Source organism: Henckelia pumila, chromosome 2 (assembly GCF_033568475.1).
Source record: "Henckelia pumila isolate YLH828 chromosome 2, ASM3356847v2, whole genome shotgun sequence".
NCBI classification, from domain to species: Eukaryota; Viridiplantae; Streptophyta; class Magnoliopsida; order Lamiales; family Gesneriaceae; genus Henckelia; species Henckelia pumila.
The window spans coordinates 126,173,365-126,190,370 of NC_133121.1; the positions used below are offsets into that span (position 1 = coordinate 126,173,365).

Sequence of the window (17,006 nt, forward strand, 5' to 3'; positions counted from 1 at the left end):
ATCATAAATGAAAATGAGGATCATGAACCAAAATCTTTTGGTGAATGTAAAACTCGTCATGATTGGGCCAAATGGAAAGATGTCATCCAGGTTGAATTGGATTCGCTGAATAAACGTAATGTTTTTGGACCTATAGTCCTCACACCTGAAGATGTAAAACCTGTTGGATACAAATGAGTTTTTATTCGAAGGCGAAATGAGAAAAATGAAATAGTCAGATATAAAGCTAGACTTGTTGCACAAGGTTTTTCTCAAATGTCTGGAATTAATTATGAAGAAATGTATTCTCCTGTTATGGATGCAATTACGTTTCGATATTTAATTAGTTTGGCAGTGTCTGAAAATTTGAAAATGTGTCTTATGGATGTTGTTACAGCTTACTTACTCGGATCACTTGATAGTGATATATACATGAAAATTCCTGAAGGATTTAAGATGCCTGAAGCACAAAGTTCAAAATCCAGAGAATTTTATTCTGTAAAATTGCAAAGATCATTATATGGGTTAAAGCAATCCGGCCGAATGTGGTATAATCGGCTAAGTGAGCACTTGATGAAAAATGGATATGTAAATGATCCAATATGCCCTTGTATTTTCATCAAGAAAACAACATTCGGATGTGTAATTATTATTGTATATGTTGATGATTTAAACATCATTGGAACGAATAAAGAAATTCAAGAAGTTATGATATACTTGAAGGAAGAATTCGAAATGAAGGATCTTGGAAAAACTAAGTATTGTCTGGGTTTGCAAATCGAACAAAAAGAATGTGGAATTTTTGTTCACCAGACAAATTATACAGAAAATATCCTTAAACGTTTTAATATGGATAAATCAAATCCATTAAGTACTCCAATGGTTGTAAGATCATTAAACATAGAAAAGGATCCATTTCGTTTATGTGAAGATGATGAAGTTATTCTTGGTCCAGAAGTACCATATCTAAGTGTCATTGGTGTCTTTATGTATCTTACAAATTGCACTAGACCTGATATATCTTTTGCTGTAAATTTATTGGCAAGATTTAGTTCATATCCAACAAAGAGGCACTGGAACGAAATTAAACATATATTCCGTTATCTACGAGGAACAACAGATTTGAGACTTTTGTACTCAAAAGACACCAATCAAAGTATCATTGGTTATGCTGATGCTGGATATTTATCTGATCCACATAAGGCACGTTTCCAAACCGGATATGTATTTACTCGTGGAGGCACCGCAATTTCTTGGCGTTCACAGAAACAAACACTCGTAACAACTTCATCAAATCACGCCGAAGTTATTGCATTACATGAAGCAAGTCGTGAATGTGTATGGTTAAAGTCAATGACCAAACATATTCAAATATCGTGTGGATTGACAGTAGACAAGAAGCCTGTGACACTATATGAAGATAATGCTGCATGTATTGCTCAAATAAAAGAAGGATACATCAAAAGTGACAGAACCAAACATATCCCCCCAAAATTCTTTGCCTACACTCAAGAGCTTGAGAAGAATAAAGATATTGATATCTGTTACATTCAATCAAGTGAGAACTCGTCAGATCTCTTCACAAAGGCACTTCCCACGAAGATATTCAGAAAGCATATATACAACATTGGGATGCGCAATCTACGGAATATGTGAAGAATCACTCATGTTAACATGAGGGGGAGTTTACGTGGATGCACTCTTTTTTCCTTACTATGGTTTTTATCCCACTGGGTTTTTCCTAGTAAGGTTTTTAACGAGGCAGTATAAAACACGTAATGAAGACAATCATCATATCATGATCATCATCACAAGGGGGAGTGTTGAAAAATATATTATTATTATGTTGAATATTGAATATTGAATATTGAATGTTGAATATTGAGTTGTAAAATGTGGAAAATTAGTGTGATGATGTAGATGATGATGTTTTAATTTTTTGGACTAATCTCAAATGTGGATCTATAAATAAGTCTTCATTTGTGATGAAAAATACAATTAAGTTGAGAGAAAAATATTATAAAGTGTAGAGTTTGATATATTTTGAGTTTTGGAGTTTTTACTTTTTATCATAAATTTTTATTTTTTCACAACAACAACAATAATAATAATAATAATAATAATAATAAAACAAGGATTTTTTTTTCCTTGTGGAAAGACTTTAAGAGTCAAGCCTTCTGCAGTAGCCGAAGAAGACTTGGTCCGACGGAATCCTGTTATGTTTGGGCTCCATATCATAGGAAGTTTCACTTTTTTGTTATTGCGTTTTGGACAACTGAACGACAAAGTAATCATAATGTGCATGGCCAAATATATTGCAAGAGGTACATTAGATAATCATCTTCAATAATATTTTTCAACTGAAGTTCATTTTAACATAAAATTGGAATAAAATTCGAATGATTAACAATTTTCATTTTTTTTTTATTATAAATAAGAATACAAAGAATTCATGTTTTGTAGGATTGTCTTGATTTTAGAGAAAATTCGAAGGTCTTTCTTATGAAACAGTCGAGTGTGCCAAATGTTGGAAAATGATTGAAATGGATAACATTGTAATATAGCGTCATTTGCCATGTGATGTGCTGAGACCGAAGACCCGTCATCTAGAGATGTAAATGAGCCGAACAGTTCGCGAGCTGTTCGGGGCTCGTTTCGTTAAAAGCTCGTTTGAGCTCGTTTAATACAGCTCGTTAAGGCAAACGAACCAAGTTCGAGCTTTACAATATTCGGCTCGTTAGTTCGTAAGCGTGCTCGTTAACAAGCTCGTAAGTCATCTCTTAGACGAAAAAATAATAGTATTGATATTTAATTTATAAATTTACACTTTACTTATGAAAAATATTGAAAAATCTATAAAAATTAATTTATTAGAATAAAATTACAAATTTAATAATAATATTATATTTTTTTTCAAATATATAATTTAGTTTTTAATTAATTTAATGAATATTTAAATTTATAGTTTAAATATATTAAGCTCGTTTAGGCTTGATAAAAGCTCGAATAAGCTCGTGAGCCATGAATATATTCATTAAATAAGGTCGGGATCGGCTCGGTTATAAATAAACCGAGCTTGAACATTCAAAAGCTCGGCTCGACTTGGCTCGTTTACATCCCTACCGTCATTGCTCAATTAAAAAAAATTAATTCCATTTAATAAAAATATTTTTATAAATTCATAATAATAAACGACTTGAATTCTTAATAATATTACAAGTTTTACTGTAAAAAAAAAAATTACCATATCTATAAACAATTTTCAAAATTAAAAAATTTATACACTATCTATGCAAATACAAATATGTTTAAAATCGCACATTATCAAGAAAACAATCAAAAACCAACAAAATAATCATAAAAAAATTCAATATAATTCTATATATTATATAAAAATCAACTAAACTCCGAAAAACAATTATCTATTTTTTTGAAAAAACAACAAACTGTACAAATGCAAACATACACATTATAACCTCAAATACTCACGGTGTGAAATAATATATGCACATAGTGTATTACCCATGTTTTTTTTTCCTCAAGTTTTAATCTTAGATATGATTATTATAAAATTAAATATGACATGAAATTTAACAAGATCGTTTTATGCTTAATCTATTATACAGAATAAAAAACAAATAAATATTAATTTTGTTTTGTCTATAAAAAAAAAAACAATCAATTCTTTTCTTTTCTTTCAGAATCAATTCAAAAAATGATTAAAAAAAAATTAGAGCCAAATGTGTTAGAAATAAACTTGGAATAAAAATATATATATAATTCTCCAAAAGTTAATCCCGAGTCTCTCCCTTAGTTCTGCACAAACCGTCTCATATAGATAGATTTCTGAACGTGGATAGATCTCTAAGATAGTGTTTAAACGTGAAATGAGAACTAGAAGCCCCGTTCTTTCTGCTAATATTCAGATTTCTGGCGCTATGCAATCATGAACATAATAAATAAAGAATAAAATGGGAACATCCATGAGAAATAAAAACGCTATTCCAAATGAGGAGAGTTGAAAAGACTTCCAGTTGTGTCCATCTACAATGATTTTACGACGGAATTCAGAAAGATTTGACTGAACTTACATATTTATTTACACTGAAGGCGGCCAGAGTTTGTTGAAATCACTTCTTACAACTCTCAAGAATTCTGTGCAGATGGAAAGCCTCGCCTTGATCTCCATTGCCGGACCTTTTCTCTAAGAAGCAAGCTGTAAGCTGTCTTATTAGCATCTCAAGAGATGAGAGCATGCTAAGTCTTGAGTTTTTCATGCTTGGATTAGTTGACAAAATCATGGCGTTGACTGCATCAGCCACCAGCTCCCGTTGAGAATCACGAAGAAGATATCCAACAGAGGATTTGTGTGGTTGTTCATAAGCTAGCAAAGCTGCACAATCCTGGCAGCAGAAGAAACAAATAGCTAAAGTCATAAAACAAGCAGTTGTTCAAAATCCATCCTCGTGCCAAAATAGAAGGCAAAAGGGTTTTGCAACATGGACAACCAACGCAACACGGTCAGCGGGACAAGTAAGCCATATCCTCTTTAGCAATTTTCTTGTATCGTTTCTCAGGACACATGGGTTCTGTCCAGAAGATGTCAACATCATACGCCACCAAAGACAATTCCACATCATAGAGGTGAAAATCTAATCATGTGCCGAAAAACGCTCACAAGGAGAAAAATCAATGAGTGAACTTCTCAAATTGGTCTCAACAAATATAGCTTGTATCAAAATGTTTGCTACATGTGTATCCATTGGAACCACACAAACTAACAGTCAACGGGTTCATGCAAGCAGTTTATGAGGAACAAACGGCAATAAACTTAAGTAAATGCACCTGTCAGATTAAAGTAAAACATTAAGTCTTCTTCACTCTACCTTAACTAAGTCATCAAAATCTGATGAAATCTTGAACTTATGAAACTCCCTTCTGCCATACAAAATAGCTTCTTCAAACTTTCCACCCTGACACGAGTTGAGCAAAATAAAAAATCAGATATTCTGTTGGGGGAAATTGCCATTCGCCGTTACAAGGCTAAATACTCCCTTTTCCAAAATGGGGAAGAATAAACAGCATTTTCAAACATAATTATTCAAATAAATTGTATATTAAAAATTCTTAAACATAAAGCAATGAGTTGGACAATGAAATAAAGTATGAAAAAAACAAATTTTAGGCTAATCATATTGAACTGGTAAATATCAAGTCTTAATTTTTTAATGACATCCTTTTCAAGTAAATTCAAATTTTCTTGGCACAATAATGGATACATGGTGACTTTAAAAGAGGCAAAGAGTAGATGATCAAATAATACTCAATGGCCCTGCAACAAAATAAAATAGGAAAAAATAATATAAGATTGCATTTGGTTGGAAGGACTTGATTTGTAGGAAGAAATTTTATTTGGAGGATTTGAAAAATAAATTTAAAATTATACCCAGGATGAATATCATCTGAAATCCATCACAAATATTTTTTTTAACAGGAAAGGAGAGTATATTGCATTAATAAAGATAAAAACGATATTAATTACAAAAAGTGGACTAGGTTCAACTCTGCCAAAGCTTTGAACCAAATTAATTACTGTTAAAAATGCTTAACTTTATATAAAGTGGAATTGAATATTACTTAGTCCATCTAAACAAGTGAAAAGAATTGAAACAACAAATTTGAAAAGAATTACTGATTTTAGTCCATCCAAATGCAACCTAAAGGAAAAGATACACAAACATAAGGTGATGGCAACTCTATGCTTTTATCCTGGTTAAGCTTTTATCATTAGTCTTGCAATTGATTAGTGATCCACTTCAGACTGATTACAGGATACTCCAGAAAAGCACTGACATCTAGCATACTGACAAGTTTCTACGTCAAATATGGACGATGTGAGGCAAAAATCAAATCATCACTTTGTAGCATTAAAATCTTAAGTGCAGACAATTTCATGCATCACCTTCATGTCCTCCCGTGCACTAAGACCCACACAAAGAAAGAAAAGGTCAATATTGTAGACCCACAACATGCCTAAGCTCAATTAGAGAATTGTGAAAAAGATATTTACCCGAACTAGCTCAACAAATTTTTGACAATGTAGCAAAAAGCAAATAATTGATGCATCATCCTGCAGAGAGCAGCAGATTCATTAAGGATATTGAAAAAGGCATTGACCATAACATCAAAATAAGTAGTGACAATCCGAAGATACAACCTTGAATGAGAAGGAATATAATATAAGAGTAAGAGCATGTACAAGGGGCGATCAAGTTGAGCGATCAAGCCCAACTTGATCGCCCCATTTAAATATTGCCCCCTCCAAGGGACAATGATATTGCACGAGGAAACTTCCTCGCGCAATCAAGATTGTGGGCCCCGCGCGGACACTCTCCGCGCGGTGAAGCCCACAAATCTCGTTTTTCTTTTTTTTTTTTAATTTTTTTTTCGCGCGGGCCCCACCAATCTTTTGTTTTTCTTTTTTTTTTTTTAATTTTTTTTTAAACATGGTAGGGAGTTGATCTATTATTTTAATTTATAAAAATGATTTTAATTAAAAATAAATTGTTAAAAAAATCAAAAAATTTAAGAATAATTAATAAAAATATTTAAAAAGGTCAATGACTATATTTTTCAAAATCAAAGAAATTTTATTTTTAGTGTCAAGTTTAATTCATGTGTTTTTTTTTCATGTTTGTTTTTTATTTTGGAATATTATGTATGCTTTTAAATTTTATTTTTTTTTTTTTAAAAAAAATTATTTTTTATTTCTTATATTTATGTACATTTTTTTAATGTAGTTTTTAAATTTAATTATGTTTATTTTTAATTTGTTATATTTATGTGTATTTTTATTATGTTTGAAAAGCATTATTTAATTGATTAAAAAATTATTATTTCAACATCACCACTACAACATCAACACACCATTGTAGGAACAAACAATAAAGTTATCAACGCTGACATCATCATGCGACAAATTATCAACTTAACCACATCAACTTCCTCACATCCTTGTACATGCTCTAAGGAGCTATAATAATGATACATCATGACAATCAGTTTAAAAAAACATGCTGGACGCAATAAAATAAATGTATCAATATGATGAAACTCTCGGGTATAGTCTCGCATTGATAAAACCAGGAGATCCTAGAATACTCATCTGGTGGATCTATCACCAACTACTCAAACTAAAATTTGACCTCTTCACCAAAGATCATCAGGTATTGTCTTTGAACTGTTCATAATTTTCAAGTGTAACGATTCCAGATTTGAGGTGGATTCAATCTATTTTATGAGACATAAGTCAGGCCAAAAGAATAATGACAGAAAAGTTTCGGCAAAGGATGAAGGGTGTCTCAAGAGGGTGAAGGTGAAAAAAGAACATAACAATTCTCATTAAGATTCATAAGAAGCTGCAAATATAATAATATCAATAAAAATTCCAAGTCATCAAGTTGACAAAGAAAAGGCTCGAGATAATCTACCTGAATAATCTGAGGATACCATTCCTGAATTTTCGAAAATGCATCATCGACCTGACCACACCTTATTAGCTACATGAACGAGAAGAGGATACTATTAATAGCCATCCAGGTGCAAAAGTTGCTAACCAAATAGGATAAATAAACCCATAGGAAAACAAAACTTTCATTTCTCTCCAAGAGGCCGTTAGTAAAAAAAGTGTGGTTTTGATCCAGTCAAACCTGCGTATAGCCACCATTTTTCTGTGACTTTTTTCCAGTATATTAGGAGTAGACAAATGCCAACAATCTTGAACTCTTAACTCTTAAGCATGAGAGCTAAATTAATTGACATCCGATAAGCTTAGACAAATATTGGTTGTTATGAAAATAACAATCAAATGACACCGTTCCTGTTATAACACAGAATAAAGATGCCAGTTTTGATTTACATCTAGTCATAATGATACAATGAGCGCCTAAGGGAATCTGCAGACCGATGCACATGCTATTTGTGGCACAAGGCCGTATGGAACCAGGTAGCACAACCAAGCTGTTTAAAACCAATGCCCATGGTAACTTCACTAACTAGTATACAATGATTGAATGAATGTCCACAAACAGTGAAAGAGCCTTTGTGCATGTACCAATCAAACGTAACGTGTTCCAGTTATATTCTCTTAAGTTGCTATTAAATCCACAAGAAGAAACCCTGACGTTCTCAGTAATAATTGTTAAACCCTTGCAAAAAGGGAGAAGATAAAGAGTAAAAATGATACTACGCATTTTCCAAATTCAATAGTAAAGAAGACAGTTCCCGGGTGAGACCTAAAAAAAATATAAATTAAATTGTGAACCTGACGAAGAGTCCTCCTTTGATTCAGAGCGTACACAGAATCTTCTTCACCAAAGCCAATTTCTGACACTAAAGAAATCGGAGGAACCGTACTTCTACTTGCCATGTCGAATAGCTGAAGTGTTTCTTCATACCCATAGTGTTGTAAATAGGACCGAACTAATCTGAAGCAAATTACAAATAAAATTTGTCAAAGAATTTGGTGGCGTTTGGTTTAGCGTCAACTCAAAAGTTTCGAGAAAAATGTAAAAAATGGTTTTGAAATAATATTTGGATAATTTTGAAAATTGATGTGATATGTGACGAGATATGACGAGATATGACGTAATGCATACATGGAAACGAATAGTATAATGATAAGTAGAAGAACATCGAAAAAGAAGTAAATGTGTGACATTAAGTTCCATATAGTTTATTTGAAATAGAAATAATGAGTAAAAAACTTGAGACGTTTGATCAAAGCCAAACACTGTTTGGGCTCTAGAGTTGAACTTCTGAAGCCCAGCCAAACAGGGCATTTATCTTTTGACCCAATTCTTGGATAAGGAAGAGCTTAGAGTTTAGAAAGTTTTCGATCTCAGATACTTTGAGGGATTGGAAGTTTATTTGTTTTTGATGTGTTCGGGCTTTTGTCTACCCTTTTGTCGCGAACTTCTTACCCCCTTCTTACTGTAATTATTAGCTTTCAGTATCAATACATCATCATTTCTTATATAAAAAAAAAATATATCACCAACACTCAACGAGCCAATAATATAAATATGCTCTTTGTATATTTGAAAATGCTGATCACTGTGTGACTGAGAATTTAACAGTTAGCTATTGTCGATGACTGATAGTCTTGTAGGATAGTGATGCAATGGAGAGAAAGAGCGTGGTGAAAAGAAAAATTAGAATCTCATCTGCATAATTAAGCCGAAACCATTAGCAGGACCTTAAAATGAGTGTTAATACTAAAAAAAGTCAACTGTAAATTTCGAAACAATTTCTGAATAATTGTTTCTTACTTACCCATAGCCAGCATCCTGCGGCACTGGGATTTTGTCAATATCTATCTGCTGCTTTGATCTATGGTCTGCTTCATATGCCTGTTTGACAGATACAAGAGGCCAGAAGGAATATAGCATTTAAATTTAAATCAACCAAAATGTACTAATGCGCTAATTGGCATTTCATAGAAAGTTTCAGTCCTAATTTACAGCACATAATGAATAACGATTATGCAAGAAGATTTGGGATCGAAATAAAACTGTGGATGAAAATTCCATAATCGAGAAAACACGGATGCTGTAGGTTATTTTTTTCACCCTCAATTTGAGAGGCCAAACATTCACATTGGGAGTTCACCATACAATAAGTTAATATTCTGATTAATAAATATGCACAAAATTGTTGGTACTGCATAATCATTCTGATCCTAAAATGGGAAGACAGTATTAGCAAATTGATGGGAACTTTTTAAAAAATGAGCACGTACACCTAGAATTAAGTAAAGCATGATTCAAGTAGATAATAAGGGAAAAGAAAGTAGGCGAGCAAATAAGATGGCTCATTGATGAATGAACAAAAGAAGATGGATGGTAAACTTACTTTAAGATCGAAAACAAATGGATCCTTTCCAAAGTTAACAGTTATCCTGTTATAATAGATCAATGCACAACCTTAAGAAGTTCAGCCATCACATTGAGATGGAATACATATTAAACTAACAAATGGGAAGAAGACGTGTGTTCTCACATTAAGAAACATATGCAAATAATGGAATAATTATCATGACACATACTCTTCACTCTGGCTGTGAACAGCAACCGTGGGAAACACAGGACCCTTTACATCTTTATGAACAGTTCCTACTACAGCTCCATTTTTCCTGTTAATAGATTATTATCAAACAACGTTCACGCTGAACCTAAGAAATGAGTAATGAAGTTGAATGACCCCCAACCCAAGTAAATAAAGATTTGCTTCTAAGAAACAAGTTAGAAACTAGAAAGGGGTAGAGAACACTTTGGTCTCAACCAACCAGCCCAGTATTAGATACTAAAAAGCATGGAGAATTTCCCAGTTTATAAGTAATCTAAAAGAGTGAATATCTTACGTGAAAAAAAATTGTTGTGTTGCATAGTTTATACCACCTCCCACTGTATCACCAGTTGAGAAGGTTGGGCCAAATGTCTCTCCCTTTCCACGTCCACGATAAAGTAACCCATCATCCCCATGATATCCATAACTATTAGCTTCCCATCTGTCAGATAGAGAAAGATCAATAATGACTTTAGAATATAATAACAAGAACCAAGATATAAGTAATGTTGTCTCTCCAACATTGAGAAACTTGAGAACGTTAACCAAAAATAGGAGACAATACATAAACCCAAATAAAATACATTAATTCGCACACAAGGATAAGACAATACACATACCCCGGCTGGCGACGGAGTTTGAAAGCAGAAGTGGTAAATCCGATGGCAATTTGCCCCTTAGCACCCGCATTCTTCACTAAGATCTCAAAATAATAAACAAGCCGCTTCATTGGTGCGGCGCGATTCGCCTGCACGACTCCGACGTCGTGTCCATGTAAATCAACAGTTGGATACGATACCGAAAGCTTGTCAGGCCCTACCAATGAAAACCCAGCGGAGCTATTTACGGTATCTAGAGCAGTGGGAGCCTCCTCACCATCCTCGTCAAATTCGGATTTACTTTCGGGGGTTAGGGTTAGGGAAGTGTTGCGCCAGACCTGGAGGAAGTAGGATCCAGTAAAAGCGTTGGGCGATGAAGACTGATTTTGTGAAGTAGTTTCAGACATTATTCGAAGGATCAATTGCAATTGTGCGATTGAGGAATTAGGGGAATCTTCGATGGAGAAATCGAGGATAAAACTTGATGATTAGGGCAAGAACAAATTTTGCTCTCGGATCAGGATTTAACAACAGTCGTCTGTGCATACTCCAGTTTAATTATAAATCTCTAATATCTATGGTACGCGTGTGTTTCAGGTGAACGGCGGAAGCGCTTTTATCGGCCGGAGCTTCGTTTTGATTGTGTAAAAGATTTGGAAACAAAGCCTATAGCTACGAAAAAACCATTTTAAAGTGTTTTTTTAATTTAAATTTGTTTTTTTTTTGGGAAAAAAAAATGATTTGACGTGTTTGCGAAATTGAAAAATATTATAAGTTCTGTTTATTTCTAAAGTGTTATTATTTAAAAAAAATGGTTTTGACGTGTTTACAAAATTGAAAATATTATAATTCCTGTTATTTTTAAATTAATTATTTTTTTATCTTTCATTATATTAGAGTCATAGAGTATAATGTAAAATTTAAATAAAATAAAATCGAATTTACAAGTGTAATTAAAGATATGCTCGAAGATTGCTCAAATTGTATGTTGCACCTTGCACACTACATAAAAGTTTTAGTGTGTCAACTCAATTTAAGATACCGTGAAGAATACCTTCAAAAACAAAAAAAAAGAAAAAAAAAAGAGGATAGATTGAAGAATCCAATTAAGGCAATTTTTTTTCAATAACAGGATATTCATATTTCAAGTATAATTTCATAAGATTATACATGTTTGCACTCGAGAAGTACTGAAGAAAGAAAATTTAAAAATAGAAATATCTAGTGTACAAAATTTATATATTCATGTAATTCATACCTATTGAAACGACATCCAAATGATCAAATTACCAATATTTATATTGATAGGGTTTGATTTCAAATCTTATATTGAAAGATGGATATGGAGTGATCTCTCTATACATAAAACAAAATACATAAAACAAAAAACATTTCACTCGAATTGGAGAAATCATTCTATAAACATAAAACAAAAACATTTCACTCGAATTAAAATTGATCTATCATTTTGTAGTCGCTATGTATTGGCATAAGGCACCCTACGAGTCACATCAAACATAACTATATGCTGCTCTCCTCTGCTCATATTATACTTGGATCGATAAATGTATATCATACTTATTATTTAGTATCTGACAATAAGATACAATGGGCATATAATGCTCATTAAAATGCAAGAACGAGATACAGATCTCACCTCCTAGCCCAAAATGAACTCAGAGATCAAGGGAATCGTGTCCGATTAGAAAAAAAAAGAAGAAGAAATAAATATTCAGGCAAGGAGGAAAGTACAAGTGTGCCGAAGCTCATTCAGCAACTACCGGACATCGCGGATTATCAAAATTTTTCACCATAGTAATAAGCTGTTCCAACCATTAGCGCAACTGTGGCACCTTGAGCTACCACACGAGCTCTCATTAATTTCTAACCCAAATGAGAATTCCCCTGTCTGAAACTAATCAAACCAGCTGTAAGAACCCCTGCAGTTATAAAGGCCCCTGAAACACAAAAATCCTCGATGTTAATGGATTGAAAAAACTTTTTGATATATGTAGAAAAAAAAGTTCACCAGTTTAGTCATTAGTATGTTGGCCTGTCAAAAGGTTTAGGTCATTACCATGCTGGCAAATATGTACTGTCATGCTATAAGGAAAGTTGATCCAAGAGATTGGTACAATGATGGTAGGTTATTCGAAAATTTAACCCTTTGTTTTACTCTTGCGAAAGCTGTGAAACCAATATCCTTTCATTTCACAGCTAACTTCTTCTATCTACCATGAGACTTGCATGAAATACAACTTAATTGAAGGAACAATCGTGTTCCATAAAAGCTATGACAAGCTGACACCACTTTTAAAAAGGACATTTTACAACCACAATCACAAATATAATTCAGCTTGCAATGTATCAAGGTCACTTCATATCAAGACAAATAATAATCCAAAAACCATGTTCACAGCCCAACTGATTGTGAAGCAAATACTCTTATGTGCTTTCACTGTTCTTTCTCCACCTATATAATTACACCTCTGAGTAAAAGTTCATCAGCAATGCTCTTTGTTGAGACGTTTATGAAATGGAACGTTACATGTACTACACCGCTTCAATGCAAATCGTGGTGCCACATACAACCTTGATGAACTCTTCAACCCGATAAATCAATACCTTCGGTTTGGATTCACCTAGTGGAATATAATCTAAATTTGATTTTCTATTAAGAATTGAATTACCTAAGGCTCCGCTTGTATAGAAGTATTTCAAATGCATTTTTATTGTTTAGAAAAGTAGCACAACAAACATCAAATTTACTCTTTTTGTGTTTATATGATAATTCATGGTAGTTAGGATGTATTTTAAGTTCATTCAATAAAATGGTGATTTAAAATCATTTTTAATCCATCTAAGTAATGCGTAAATAATTAAATTATGAATTTGAGATTTTACTACGTTTAATTGTTAACACTAAAATTATAATCAAAATCCATAGATTTAAAATACTTCAATCCAAGCGCAACCTAAAGGGATGGGCACTAGAAAAAGCTATCAACAAATTAGGGATAGCGATGTGGTGTGTTCTCATTATAAACTAGGCTAAGATACATATATCAAATAATAATAGTGACTTAAAGCTGTCAAGAGTACGCAGACCATAGTGCGGCTTCTCAAAAGATAAATAATATAGCACACGCCACATTGACTCCAAACAAACCATAAAGTTGATATTTAAATGGGAATTTACCAATGGAAACAAAGGGGCATAAAAGACATCAACTTCACTTGTTACAGTTACAAGGAAAACAAATATCATAATGAGAATGTTATGCATAGGCTCAAATGTACAGAAATGTAAGCATAAACAAATTACAAAAGATTGACGAAAGAGAAATTTACGAACTGGGACAAAGGGATTCCTAACACGCTTTTTCCCTTGGAACAGTTCTTTTAGTTCCGAATTGACTGTTCCCATCTGTTCAATATAGTTAGTCAAAATCTATAGAAAAACCTAAACGGCACAAGAAGAAATGCTAATTGACTGTTCCAAGCATTGTACTTGGTGATATTTCTCCATTTTGATCTATCAACGAAGTTGAATGAAATATGATTACTAAACCTTAACCAAAATAATTTCAAAAACCATGGCTAGATATATGGAATGGAAATAACAATTTGGTAAACAATCCTTCAACATAAATAATAATCAAGTAAAACAAATTGATGAAATTCTTGATTTTCGCTCTCAATGTTTCTGCCTGCCCAATACAATTAACAATAACGAAAAAAACCCAAACGTCATAAACTCACCTCGAAAGAAATTTAGCAAAGTCCCCGGCGAAAAATACTGGAGAGAGTCGAAAGGGAAAAAAATATTTCCCCGATCGTTTGCGACAGAAGCTATTCAAAGCGGTAGCTGAAATTGAAACAGGTGTTTGATATTGAAACCAATAATAGTTGCGACAAAGATAAATTGGGCTTTTGATAACTTAATAATTGGACTCGATTTTTGGGCTGTTTATAGCCCATTCACTAAATTAGAAAAAACTCATTCAGTCCAAATTTTTTTAGACAGATTGAATCGACTGTCAGAAACCCATTCAACATCCGCTATTTACCAAATTCGGAAATAATCGCTGTTTCGAAACCGATTAGAGCAATTAATTTCTTTCAGATACTGAAAATAATTAATAATATTAATAATGTGCTAATTTGAAGCAAGTAATATTCCAAATTTTGAATGATTTTTCACATTAGATCATGATATCTTTCAAGCAAATTAAAATGATATATTTTTTGGATGCCTAATGTCATGAATTCATGATGGAAACGAATGCATCTAATGTCATATGGTAACTCACTCCAGTTCTTAAAGGAGATCGACTATAATTTTATAATAATTCTGTACGTATGTGACGGGTGATTTCTTGGTCTCGTCTCCTCCTAATTAATAACTTGATTATTGTAATGAAAGCTCCTATTTTTGCTCGTATCGAGCATTACAGTAAGTACTCGAGTCTTTTCTTTTGTGGTACAACATTATAAGTGTTTGGAGTAGACTCGTAGATGTGCGTTTTCGATATACCGTATAAAAAATAATGGTATGAAAAAAATTCATACCAATATCGATATTGAAATTCTGAAATTTTGGTATGGAAAAAATCCATACTAATATCGTATAAATATCGAAAAAAAAAATCGATGTACCAAAAAGATGTATATATATTGAAAAATTTTTGGTACGGTATCCCGAAAAAATTGGTATTTAGTTCGGTATCTCAGCTCTAGTTTAGAGTGCCAAGTTGTTCAGGATAATACTAGCATATCTTTTGAGTTTTGTATGAAACATTTCTAGTAGATTTTTGTCTTTGTTTTTAAGCTCCTCGATAAATCATAATTTGTGACTTTGTAAGATGAAAATATCATGATATTGAATATTAAACGAAGAAAAAAGGAAATGGGATAATCTCGAGGAAGATAATATTGAAAAATAAAAACTGCAGCATGGTATTGATCTGTGAAAACTGGTAGTATGTCACGTGTCACACAGTATGACGAGTTATAAGTTATATGGCATTTTTATCTTATTTTTCCACGGGTTTAGTACACGCCGTCAGCAGGGCATTCCCCATCGGATGACATGTAACCCCATGATTGGTCAAAATCATTGGGTCCTACGTAGAACCCATTGATTTTAACCAATCATGAATCGCCATGTCACCCGCAGGGCACTACCCTGCGGATAGTATCGACTCAACCCTTCCCACGTTAGATTGCATGCAGATTGGGGGGTATTTTTTTTTTAACCACGGTCAACATTTTTTTAAAAAAAATGACCTTTCCATGTGCATTTCAAATCACTTGGGGAGGTCATTTTTTTAAAAAAAAAAAAAAGTTGACCGAAGTTATAAACCCAAATATAAAATTTCGCGACAGAGGAAAGAGAACGAGGAAGGAGAATGACGATTAATGTTTTGGCTTTGGGTTTACTAATTACATTAACATCATCACTTGTGACATCTGGGAATATTCTTTCTCCAGCTCATGAAGAGAAGCTGAATTCAGGAGAAGATGTTATAGTGAGAGAAGGGCATCGAGTAGTTGTCATTGAATTCGAGAAGGATTATATATGGAAAGACCAAGATTTGGATTTCACCTCATGATTCGCGTGCACTATATGACCAGGTCCATCACCTGTCAGAGTTGAACATTCAAAGTCATGCTTATTTAATAAGCTGTCGGAAGTTGGAAAGTTGGCATTTCATTGGTGAGAATAATTGCACGTGGTTTCATGCGGTCAGACGAGAGCTTGCACCTATAAATAGATGCCTCTTCCTTCAGAAGAGATTATCCCATCCTCAAGTTCCTCCTTCTGATCTTGAGTGATCTTCTCTCCTTATTTATTTCTATATATATTTGTGAGATAGGTTTTCTCCTGTATAAGAGAGTGAGTGTCTCTTTGGAAACACAGAGAGAGGTTGTAATTCTCCAAATATTATAGTGGAATCTTTTGATTTTGCCCGTGGTTTTTACCCTAATATTTTTGGGGGTTTTCCACGTAAATCTTGGTGTCTATTTTATTCTTCAATTTCCATAGTTTCTATCTCGTAATGCCGCACCTGGGACCAACAAGTGGTATCAAAGCCTTGACATAAAATTTCTTAAAATTTTGAGTATGCTCTGTGGTTGCAGCTTTGACTGATCTTCCACATCAGAAAAGATTTTTTGAAGATTTTATAAGGCAGGATTCTTGTAGTCAAGATGACGGCAAAATACGAGATAGAAAAGTTCAACGGGAGCAATTTTTTGCTGTGGAAATTGAAGGTGCAAGCAAATCTAACAAAGGAGCGT

At 33.2% G+C, this 17,006-nt stretch overlaps 1 protein-coding gene and 1 long non-coding RNA gene across 2 annotated transcripts; both read right to left on the minus strand.

Annotated features, from left to right (window-relative positions):
* Positions 1 to 3,963: 3,963 nt before the first annotated feature.
* On the minus strand, positions 3,964 to 11,348 carry LOC140880582 (ran-binding protein M homolog). The gene is made up of 10 exons (XM_073285151.1): positions 10,725 to 11,348; positions 10,400 to 10,546; positions 10,085 to 10,171; positions 9,892 to 9,937; positions 9,313 to 9,389; positions 8,303 to 8,465; positions 7,470 to 7,538; positions 6,050 to 6,109; positions 4,866 to 4,952; positions 3,964 to 4,382 (listed from the first exon to the last, which is right to left on the minus strand). The coding sequence occupies exons 1-10, from the start codon at positions 11,108 to 11,110 to the stop codon at positions 4,110 to 4,112; spliced, it is 1,395 nt and encodes a 464-aa protein (XP_073141252.1). The 5' UTR covers positions 11,111 to 11,348; the 3' UTR covers positions 3,964 to 4,109.
* A 1,128-nt stretch (positions 11,349 to 12,476) lies between these two features.
* Positions 12,477 to 14,599, minus strand: LOC140884256 (uncharacterized). The gene is made up of 3 exons (XR_012150610.1): positions 14,466 to 14,599; positions 14,055 to 14,130; positions 12,477 to 12,661 (listed from the first exon to the last, which is right to left on the minus strand). It is a non-coding gene; the product is annotated as an uncharacterized lncRNA (long non-coding RNA).
* Positions 14,600 to 17,006: the final 2,407 nt, after the last annotated feature.